Source organism: Sus scrofa, chromosome 8 (assembly GCF_054392235.1).
Source record: "Sus scrofa isolate SSC_HxYL_T2T_F1_AM1 chromosome 8, Sscrofa_HxYL_maternal_Yorkshire_Landrace_v2.0, whole genome shotgun sequence".
In the NCBI taxonomy this organism is placed as follows: domain Eukaryota; kingdom Metazoa; phylum Chordata; class Mammalia; order Artiodactyla; family Suidae; genus Sus; species Sus scrofa.
In genome coordinates, this window is record NC_139390.1 from 30,080,629 (window position 1) to 30,092,529 (window position 11,901).

General features: G+C 43.2%; 1 protein-coding gene across 1 annotated transcript; it reads right to left on the reverse strand.

Annotated features, from left to right (window-relative positions):
• On the reverse strand, nucleotides 1-7,846 carry TLR1 (toll like receptor 1). Its single transcript, NM_001031775.1, is given in 3 exon segments — nucleotides 1-2,639; nucleotides 5,507-5,601; nucleotides 7,801-7,846. A coding segment is annotated over 1 exon segment (2,391 nt). The 5' UTR covers nucleotides 2,573-2,639; nucleotides 5,507-5,601; nucleotides 7,801-7,846; the 3' UTR covers nucleotides 1-181.
• Between the last annotated feature and the right edge of the window lie 4,055 nt (nucleotides 7,847-11,901).

The following is an 11,901-nucleotide window of genomic DNA, read 5'->3' on the forward strand; positions in this document are numbered from 1 at the left end:
TCACTTCATCAACTTTTATTACCATGTATACATGGGGACCTGGGACCCAAAAGGATGTATACATTTTTATCTACATCCTCAATTCAAAAATCATGTTTATGTCTGTGTTGATGCAAGATAAAGTCATTGTTGAGGCTTCCAAAAGCAGCAACATTTTCCCAAAAGCAGCAGAGGAATATTTTTAGATCTGTGTGTAACTTATTTCTTCTGCTTTCTCCATCAATTTAATATTAATGGATGCTCTCAGATTAGCCCAAAAAAGTCCATGTTTGCTCTTCTCCTTGGGCCATTCCAAATAAGTTCGCTGTGCCATGAGAGCTTTGAGTTTGTGATAGCTGCTGGGGATGGAATACTGTGGAATGGAATCCAGCAAGATCAGGATTAAGTTATCAGACCCTTCATGGAAGAGGTTGTGGTGGGCAAAGTAGAGTTCATAGTGGCACCACTCGCTCTGGACAAAGTTGGGAGACAAAACAAAGATGGACTTGTAGCTTTTCTCAATGCAGTTTATGATATTTTCCATGATGCTCTTGCCAGGAACAAAGTTTCTCTCATGGAGACAAATCTTTATACCTTCTTTTTCTACATTTGGTAGTAATTCATTCTTTACCCAAGCAGAATCATGCCCACTATATGAAATGAAGGCATGGAACTGGAGAGTTCTTTGGAGTTCTTCTAAGGGTACATTCCTAGCCCTGCGCCGAGTCTGGGTCCACTGACACAGCATCCTGAGATACCAGGGCAGATCAAAGTAGACACAGAGGCCGGTCATGGTAAGAGCCAGTGCCAGCCCAGTGACTCCGATGGTGACAATCAGCAGAGCTGTGTTGCAGGATAATTCAGATACACGGAAGTCCTTGAGCAGAGTCCCCTTATAGCTTTCTGGATACTCACACTCGTAAGAATCAGGCCAACTCTCTACCACGTCACTCGATACTTGACCTAGACTTTGGATGAAGTCTCTTAGCTCACATGTACATTGGAATGGATTGTTCCCTGCTTTGAGGGACCTAATCTTCTGGCAGCTCTGGAAGAAGTCAGCTGATGGGTTGGAAATTGAATTATAGTCAATGATCAGAATGGAAAGGCTGCTAAAGGAACCACATCCAGGCAGGTGAGCTAAAGAATTGGAAGCAACATTGAGTTCTTGCAGAGCTTCCAGATGGGCGACATCCTTAGGGATGCTCCTTATTCTGTTATTGTGAAGATCAAGAACCTTGATCCTGGGAGGTAAACATCTGAAAACAGAGTCAGTGAGTATATTTGAAGATAAATTTAAACTTAATAAACTTCCGGTCCAAGTGCAACTTCCCTCATTTTCATCATACCTCAGGGTATTCTGGCTAACATCCAATTGCTGTAGAGACTGCATTTCTTTGGTCATATGGATGACATTCACAAGTTCTTTTAACTGATTCATTTGTAAACTGAGTGTGTTCAAATTAGCCAAGTTTGCACAATTTTTAAAAACCATGTCTGTTAAGGCATTATTGGAAAAATCCAAATATAGAAATGGGCTAATTTGGGATGGGCAAACCATGTGGACCATGTGTGTGGCAGACACTGTGAGATACTGAATGTTCATATTTGAAAAGATTTTATAGATGTAACTTTGTGGGAAACTGAACACCTCACTGACAACTTGGTGTAGAGACAAGGCCTTCAGTGACGTGTCAGAATAATCAAAATCTCTGAAGTCCAGCTGACCTTGTAGTTTCACACTGGAAATGGAGAAATACTCGATGCTTGTATGCCAGACAAACTGGAGGGTGGTAATGAAAGAATTCCAAGTGGTTTCAATGTTGTTCAAAGTCAGGTTGGATAACTTTGAGTTCTTTTGAAGTTTCAATAGAACATTTTGGAAGTGATGACATCCGTTAGCATCCAGCACACATCTGATATTGGACAGTTCCAGATTTACTGCGGTGCTGACTGACACGTCCAACATAAAATGAAATTCCTTTCCTGGGGGATAAACAATGTGCAGACTCTGTGTGTTAAGGTCTTGAAGGCTCTCAGGGTCTTCTCTTTCCCCGTAAGAGTCTCCTAAGACAAGTAAAACCTTACCGATATGCAAATGAGCGATTGGCAACACACTGGATTTTTGTAACTGTGTGGCACTCAACCCCAGAAATTCTAGTTGAAACATACTGCCAAACTCTTGGCATATGGGCAGGGCATCGAATGCATTAAATGAGAGGTCCAAGTGCTTGAGGTTCAGCATAGGGTGGCACGAAATCTTCTCCAACTTGTTGTGGGACAAATCCAAGTATTCCAGTTCCTGGTTGAATTTGAAAACACTGACATCAAGATACTGTATTCTATTATGAGAAATTATGAAAACCCTCAGCTTTGATAGTGAGAGGATGTCAGAAGTCTGAAGCTCAGAGATAGAGTTTTGTGATAGATCTAAGATTGTCGTTTCCAAGGATAGGTCTTTGGGAACATGGGTGAGACCTGTTTTTGATCTGTCAACTAAAACTTCACTTTCCTCAGATAATTGAATTCTGATCTCAAGTATTAATATGAAGATGATGGCAAAATGGAAGATGCTAAGATTCTCTTTAGTCATTTTGTAACAGTAGACATTCCTAAGGGTAATTGTTATTCTTCAGAACATCTTGACACAGGTATAGATCCTGGAGGGAAAAAAATCAACATTAAATGATTGTGTTAAATTAGGCACGGTTGACATTAAACATTTTTCACTGGAGACTGGTGAAATGAAGGCTATATTCTTTGGAGTCACATGACCTGAAACCAGGAAAATATAAATATCATAAACAATAATACCCCCCCCCTTTTTTTGCTTTTTAGGGTCGCACCTTCGGTATATGGAGGTTCCCAGGCTAGGGGTCTAATCTGAGCTATAGCTGCCAGCCCACACCACAGCCACAGCAATGTGGGATCCGAGCTACATCTATGACCTGTACCACAGCTCCTGGCAATGCTGGATCCTTAACCCACTGAGCGAGGCCAGGGATTGAACCTGCAACCTCGTGGTTCCTAGTCAGATTTGTTTCTGCTGCGCCATGACGGGAACTCCACAAAAATACTACTTCTAATCAAATAACTTTTAATATGGATGTGTAGTGGGTTGAACAGTGACCTCCAAAAAAAGATGTGTCCATCTCCTAACCATGTCCTAATCTCCTAATTGAATATTCTCTAATTGTGAAAAAGGGTCTTCGTAGAGATAATTAAATAAGGATCTTCAGATGATAAGATCATCCTGGATTATCAAGGTGAACTTTAAATCCAGTGGCAAATATCCTTATAAGAGAAAGGCAGCGGCAGTATTATTTACAGTTATGAAGATATAGAAGCAACTTGTGTCCATCAATAGAAAAATGGATAAAGATGTCATATATAAACACATATACATATATATATATAGTGTATCTGTATGTATTTGTGTGTATGTGTATATACAATGGAATACTACTCAGCCATAAAAATGAAAATTTTCCATTTATAAAACATGGATGGATCTAGAGTATTATGCTAAGTGAAATAAGTCATACAGAGAAAGGCAGATACCTCGTGCTCTCACTTATAAGTGGGAACCTAAAAGACAAAATAAAGCGAATACAGACCCATAGATACAGAGAACAAGTGGGTGGTTGCGAGGGGGAAGGGGAATGGAAGGTGGGCGAAGTAGGTGAAGGGAATTCAGAGGTACAAACTGAAGGCACAGACCACCAGTTATATAGCAATTAACTTATAGGGGTGTAATATAGAGCATGAGGAATATTGCAATAACTTTGTATGCGGTCAGATGGTTAGTAGACATATTTTGGTGATCACTTCAAAATATATGCAAATGTCAAATTGTTATGCAATAATCTGAAATTAACATTGCACCTCAGCTACATGTCAATTAAAAATAAGTTGTTTAAGAATTAAAAACAAATTTTTAAAAAGAAAGAGCCAGAGGGATATTTGACAGAGACGATAGATACATGGACAAGAAGGCCACGTGGAGACAGAAGTAGAGCTTGGATGACACATCCATGAGGCAAGGAACGTGATAGCCAGACAGCTGCCAAAAGCCAACAGGGGCTCTGGGGAGAGTGATGAGGGGGCAGTGAGCCCCTCTGACACACTGATTCTGGACTTCTGGTCTCCAGAACTATGAGAGAGCAAATTTCTGCTGTTTTAAGCCACCCAATTTATTGTAATTTGTTACAACAGCCACAGGAAACTAACACAGCTGGTTTTTCATAGTCATGGACAGTCCTCTGACCCCCAAGATCCTTCAGAATTCAAGCTAGGATTCTCCTTTGAGACGTACCTCTCGATGGCTTTTCTGAGAGTTCCATTCTCTTGTGGTTCAAATCGGGATTCTTTCTGCCTTACCTTTTGTTACCCATGCACAGTTTGGTGCCAAACTTTGGTCTTCCTCAAAAGGTAATCAGATTATGATAGATCTCTCAGAAGAACCATTCACTTGTTTATCTATTCAGCCAGTATTTGCTGATAACCTTCTGGCCAAGGTTTAAGAACTAGAGATAAAGCAGTGAACGGGATAAAATTCTAATTCTCAAGAGCTTATTTCCTACTGGGAAGGCAGAAAACATGCCCATAAATGACTTGACATAATTTGATGTAGTGCTAAGTGCTGTATGGGGAAATAAAGCAGGGAAAATGAATCAGAAATAATGGTAGGTATGTAACAGTGGGTGGTGGTGGCTTTTCTTAGATTGATTGGTCAGAGAGGGCCTTTCTGAGAAGATGGTATTGGAGGAGAAACCAGAAAGAAGTGAATGAGTCACCTGGGGGAAAAGCATTTCTGGCAAAGGAAAAGGCAAATGCAAAGGTCCCACGATGGAGTGAGGGCGGCTTGTTGGAGGCGCCGTAAGGAGGCCACTGTTAGCTGGAGTAAGTGAGGATAAGGGGACTTTGGGGCTGAGATGCTGGGCTGCAGCAAGGCGGTGGCATTCTATTCTGAGAGTGATGAGGGGGCAGAGTGCACTGAGAGGTTTGGAGATGGGCGGTTTGGGAGCAGGATCCTCCTCTCTCTAATTCAGAAAACTTTTTTCATCCGTGCATCAAATATGTATGTATTCCCTTTGAGGTACTAGGCATTGCCCTCAGTTTTGTTATTTCACTGTGTATCAACCCACCATTCTTGAGACACTATTTTGTTATCATCATTCCAAGAGCCCACAAGGCCGGAGGGCACTGTGTTGGTCTGAACCCTAGAGAGTGACACCCACCCCCCGCAAGCCGCCACCACCACCACCACCACCACCACGCAGAGACCCTCTCTGCAAGGGCTCCAGGGCTTCACAGAACTTTCAAGGAATTTATTCAAAATCCCCTACAAGCAAGCCCTTTTGTATCAGCAAAAAGCCCAATTCCTCTTTACACATTTCCTCCTTACATCTCTCAATGAGCACAGAAAGACCTATATAATTCAACTCCAAAAAACAACTGTGGGTTGCAAAATTCCCCCAAGTTAGACATGCAAATTTCTAGCTTCGGGGACATGGCTTGGACTTACCCTTTCATGAAGGTGCCCAATGATGCCTCAGTGATCCTGACCTCTTCCAACACAGAGGAGAGCCCCATATGCCCCTCCATCAGCACGCGTGAAGGCTGTGCAGGAAGGGGACACAGACATTACAATGCATGTCACAAGGAAGGGTGGCATTTTTATGTCATTGACTGCATTTGGCTGAAAGACCCTGAAATGTCTTCCTCTCCAGCTTCCTGAAAGATCTAATCATGCAAGGAGAAATGCTTCAGTGAGGATCCAAATCATACCCAATTACTGCCTGGGCTGGTGCCTCATCTCTCAAAACAGACCATCCTGTAAAAGCTAAATTGAAGGAACGGTGATTTGAGCTTAAGTCTCTCCTAGAGTCCCCTCCTTATGCCTAAGCCTGAATCCAACTCTGGGGACCTTTCTACCTTCTGGCCAACTCCACAGTTCAAGCGAGCAGGGTCAGTCAGCACCATCAGGTGTGGTGCACAGAGTATGTCCAGGGAGACAAGGGCAGAGATGGGACCCCACGCATGGATGTGAGTGCTCAGACCACAGTGAACCCACCACAAGCTCCAGGAAAGGGGTCCTTGTTTTCTTAACAACAGCAACCACCAAAACAAGTTGAGTTTATAAAACTGCCTGTTGGAGTTCCCGTCGTGGCGAAGCGGTTAACGAATCCGACTAGGAACCATGAGGTTGTGGGTTCGATCCCTGGCCTCGCTCAGTGGGTTAAGGATCCAGCGTTGCCGTGAACTGTGGTGTAGGTCGCAGACGCGGCTCGGATCCTGCATTGCTGTGGCTCTGGTGTAGGCCAGTGGCTACAGCTCCGATTAGACCCCCAGCATGGGAACCTCCATATGCCCCAGGAGCGGCCCTAGAAATGGCAAAAAAACCAAACAAACAAACAAACAAAAAAAAACCCAAAAAACAAAAAAGCAAAACAAAACAAAATATAAAAACAAAACTGCCTATCTTCCAGCATATAATGAAAGCATGGCTTCAGCTTTCTATCTAGCTGAATTAATTGACTTAAATATCTTCTATTTGCCCAACCTCCATTTTGCCTTTTCATTCATAGTCATTATTTGAAATACTCAGTTTAGGAAACCATCTTTATTTCTATAATTAAGAATTTGAGCATTGTATACACAGAGAACTAAGTTTCAGGTACTTATAGGAGCTACAAATTGTAAATACAAAATCTGCTAGACCGGTAAAAATCATTATGTTTTGTAAAGTCCTCATGACCAGCACTGAATCTCATCTGCAGTAGAAACTCAAAACTATTTTAATGCCGAGTAAAATGATTATTTGTAAGGCTAACTGGTAAAAGGATGCTTTCACTTGAAAGTATAAAATTATCTCCAGTTGTGTTTGTGTCTATTTTCATGATTATAAAAGGTTTAGCCTGACTTTTATGATCCAAAGCATCAATACATATGAATTGCCTTTGGAGACCTGGGGACCTCAAATCAGGACTTTGACTTGTCTTAGTGGCTAATACTCATACAAAGAATCGGGCCTATTAAGTTCAGTCCCACAAATATTTATTGAGCACTTTCTTTGCAGCAGGGCAGCTAGCTATGAACCACAAGCTGGAAGGATCAGAACCAGTTCCAGGAGCTTTTCTGCTTTATTTCCTATGTGGTTTTGTGAACTTCAACTTTCCGTTGCAAAGGTTTTCAACTCTTTGGGTCCAGTTGGCTGTAGCCTGGTAAACATTTTTAAAACCTGCAATCTACCTGACTAGGAGCATCCCAGAGCAGCTTCAGGGGTCTGAGCAAACAGGAACAAACAAACAAACAAACAAACAAAAAACTTGTGGAAGGCCCAGAGGAAAAACTCACATGAACCTGCCCATGAAAACAGAGGAGCTGTTTGGCAGCACTGACTTCAGGAGTCATTAACCTGCTGTTCTCAGCATCCTCATTGCAAAGAGACAAACAGAGGACAGGATGAGGAGCAAAGCCACCTGAAATCAATAACTAGCGGCTCTGTAAGAAACCCACGAGAAGACGTCTGCCACCCAAATACTCATCTCCCAACTCAAATACATCTCTTGAAAACAAAGCATGCTTGAGGTGAGGTTTGTTTAAGAAAAAGCCAACACACTCTCAAAATCCCTCTCTCTGACTTAAGACAAGGAGCTGATAAACAAATGCTAGTTCAAACCGCAACAAGTACCTATCAGCAATAACCCACCTGGAAAGACATCCAGGACTTAATCAGAGAGACGTTCAAGATTTTTGTGTCTAATAACTAGTTATACCATTATTTTCCTTTAGAGAATTTCAAAAGATGTCACTTACCAAGATGACCTGTTTCTCTGTCCTGCTGGCCGTCTGTAGGAAAAGTAAATACTTCCTCATTCATTTTACATTGACGACAGTTAATGTTGGGGTGGGGGAAGCTCTTTTATGCCATCTACTGACTCTCACTGAAATTACATCACGTAGTCATGGAGTTCCCATTGTGGCGCAGTGGTTAACGAATCCGACTAGGAACCATGAGGTGGCAGGTTCGATCCCTGCCCTTGCTCAGTGGGTTAAGGATCTGGCCTTGCTGTGAGCTGTGGTGTAGGTTGCAGAAGTGGCTCAGATCCTGCGTTGCTGTGGCTATAGTGTAGGCCGACGGCTACAGCTCCAATTAGACCCCTAGCCTGGGAACCTCCATATGCCACTGGAGCGGCCCTAGAAAAGACAAAAAAAAAAAAAAAAAAAGAAAAGAAAGAAATTACATCACATAGTCAAAGCCTATTTTCTCCTCTATTTTCAACCTATTTTCAATGTTGAAAATGGTCTGTGGGTGAATTGATAGAGTTGCATTAAGATAGAATCACCCCTTCATGGCTGTCTTTCACTACAATCAGCTCGCTAGTGTGTTCACTAGAGAAGGGCAGGAGATGGTGTTATTAACCCACGGATGACTTATCAACTGAATACAGAATGCTTATCACTGTCGCGGGGCTGGTGGAGGTGGGGGGGGTCACAGCTCTGAAGGATTTCGGGTGCTTTGTTCTTCCTCCCTTTGGATCGGGCCGCTATCAAAAGTGACTGACAGTAGTTCCTGTGGGGACTCAGTGGGTTAAGAACTTGACATAATCTCTGCAAAGATGCAGGTTCAATCCATGGCCTCACTAGCGGGTTAAGGATCTGGGGTTGCCTCACGCTGCGGTGTAGGTCACAGACGTGGCTTGGATCCAGTGTTGCTGTGGCTGTGGTGTAGATCAGCAGCTGTAGCTCGGATTGGACCCCTAGCCTGGGAACCTCCATATGCCACAGGTGCGGCTGTTAAAAAAAAAAAAAAAAAAAAAAAAAAAAAGTTACAATGGAAAGAGACAGGGTCAAGTTCAAAGTTTTGCTAAAACATAAAGAAAGATCATTCATGTCCTTTCACAGAATGGACGCTAATTATGTCTTTCCTGACAAATTGGTTTTCAGAGAAAATCTGGCACTTAAAGTTTTTCCCATGGATATTTCAAATTTTCTTAAGTGATTTTTGACATCTCCAGGCAAAAAAAACATACTAGGTAGCAATCTCTTTTCTAAGATATTTCCTCTGGGTTAGCAATTTCCAGCACACTCAAGGAATCCAGGCTGATAGCTCCGCTCTTGTCCTGAAACATCAGCCACAGAGAGTTCCCGTTGTGGCTCAGCAGTAACGAACTCGACTAGTATCCTCGAGAATGCAGGTTCAATCCCTGGCCTTGCTCAGTGGGTTAAGGATCCTATACCTGTGGTATAGGTCACAGGCGTGGCTTGGATCTGGTGTTTCTGTGGCTGTGGTGTGGACTGGCAGCAGCTGCAGCTCCGATTTGACTCCTCGCCTGGGGACCTCCATATGCTGTGTGTGCGGCCCTAAGAAGAAAAAAGGATATAAAAAAAGAAATAAAAATTTTAAAAAATAATATAAAACACCAACCACAGTAACAAAATAACAACAGGGCAAATAAAGCTAAGAAATGCAAGCTGTCTCCCGATGAACTTGTGTTTGGCCTAATCCCACATGGTGTCCTGTCATAAACTGGACAAGTTCTTGCTGGAATCAGCTTTTTTACCCCAGTGAGCAAAGCAACGTCCCTAAACTCAGATCCTCGAGATTCTTTTTGCCTTGTAATATGCTGTCTCTCTCCGTTTCCTCCTACCCTCTCACAATTCGTTTAAGAGGGGAGATGTGTCTATAAATATATTTCTGTGACTGAAAGAACAAACCTTCCCCTCCCTCCCTCCCTCTCACTCACCATCTCTGCCCTCAGACCCGTAACTGGAGGTGAGAGTGATCTTTGATTACCAGTTCAGTTCCTGGCTCTCTGGCGTCGAGACAGCTCCCTACCCTAGACCTACCTCCTGACTATATTCGATCTGTAATTGCAGAAAGAAAGACATTTTTTTTGGTCTCATTTAAAGATAAAACCCCCGGGGTGTGGGGTCTCCCCATCCTGCAGCCTAGACTGTACCTTAAAACACACAATTATAGAAAAGGACACCTGCCTTCCTGCCCCTCAGCCCTGGTCTCCACATCAGAAAGCTAGATCGGGGAGAGGCAGGAGCAGGAAGTGCATATTTCAGGAATACCATGCCCTCGCCACCAGGTCTACACCAAGGCTGAGGTGTAAGTCCAGCCTATGATGTGGGGAAAAGCGATGGGTTTAGATGGAATTGGAGATTGAAATTTTTCTTTTTTTTTTTTTTTTTTGGCTTTTTAGGGCCGCACCCACGGCCTATGGACGTTCCCAGGCTAGGGGTTGAATCAGAGCTGCAGCTGCTGACCTGCACCACAGCCACAGCAAGGTGGGATCTGAGCCGCTCTGGACCTACACCACAGCTCACGGCAACTCTGGATCCTTAATCCACTGAGTAAGGCCAGGAATCGAACTTGCATCCTCATGGATACTAGTCGGGTTCTTAACCCACTAAGCCACAACGGGAACTCTGAGACTGAAAATGTTAAACTAGATTTCACTGTTCATACTTCAAAAGTACTGAAGAGGTCTGAAATCTGCTCACACTATCGCTAAGGGGCGAAAAGGGGAGAATTTGAGAATCCAGTTGATGGTATGACTGGAGAAAAACAAAACGACTTCCTATGTAGACTTGACTCTCTTATGATTCCTTGTAAACTATATTTTAAAGACCCAGACAGTCTCTGTGGCTTTAGGTCTCTTTCACTGCCTATAATTTATTCTCAATCTTTTCTAATCAAACCAATCTCCAGACATCCAAACTAAAATTGACTTCCTCCTTTCCCAGTGTTTTTGTGTTCTCGTGTGTGTGTGTGTGTGTGTGTGTGTGTGCTCATTAAAACTCATTTTCTCCCCCATTTATATTCCTAGTCTTCCAGTCAATGTCTCTTAACCCTGCTCTCACATCCTCCCATCCCACTTTCATTGCCCATCTCCCCCTTTTTTGGACTTCCAGAACTTAAGAACTGTGGGAAATACATTTCTGTTGTTAAGCCACCCAGCCTGCAGTACGTTGCCATGGCAACGCTAGCAGACCCATATACGGCTCTTCTCAGTGCTGGTCAAGAGGCAGGCAACCCCGCTCCCCATTCTCCATCCCCATCCTCAATCCCTCCCCATCCTCCCCCCACCTTGACAGCAGGTCAGGACAAGGAGCTCGACTTTTGTTCTAACTGCAAAGGGGGGGGGGGGTCCTTGGAAGGTTTTAAGCAGGGGAATGGCGTAAAATAATTTATACTTTAAAAGCAGTCACTCTGATTGCTGTTTGGGGAAGGTGTGAGGCAATTGTCAAAGCAGGGAGGCTGGCGACGTTATTTGTTGCAGTCCTACAGGTGAGAGATATCGGCAACTTAAGCAGGATGGCAGATGCTCTGCTCCAGGCTATAGAGCAGAACAAAACACTCTCTCTGATGGACTGCAACTCAGCTGGGGGTGGCACTAGAAAAAAAGGAGAGCGAAGAATGTGACAGAAGCTGCATGGGTCCAAGACACTTTGGTGTCCTTGAAATAAATGCCCCCTTTCTTGAGTGGTTCTCTGCTACTTGCAACCAGAAGAATTCAACCAAGGAAACATGGGATTCCTGGAGATAGAGCATCTTTATTTAAAGGAGAAATCTACTTCTTATGATAGAGCTTTCTTTCATCTGAAGTGTGTGTGCTTTCATACATGACAAAAATATGTTTTGTTTAATTCTATTTTTAAATGTCAAAATTACATTTTCACTGTTAACAATATTTTAAAATATTTGATCATTTAGAATGTGTGATGAATTCCCACTGTGGCTTAGCAGGTTAAGGACCCGACACAGTCTCTTGTGAGGATGTGGATTTGATCCCTGGCCTTGCTCAGTGGGTTAAGGATCTGGCATTGCCCCAAGCTGTGGTGTAGGTTGCAGATGTGGTTTAGATCTGGCATTGCCGTGGCTGTGGTGAAGGCTGGCAATTACAG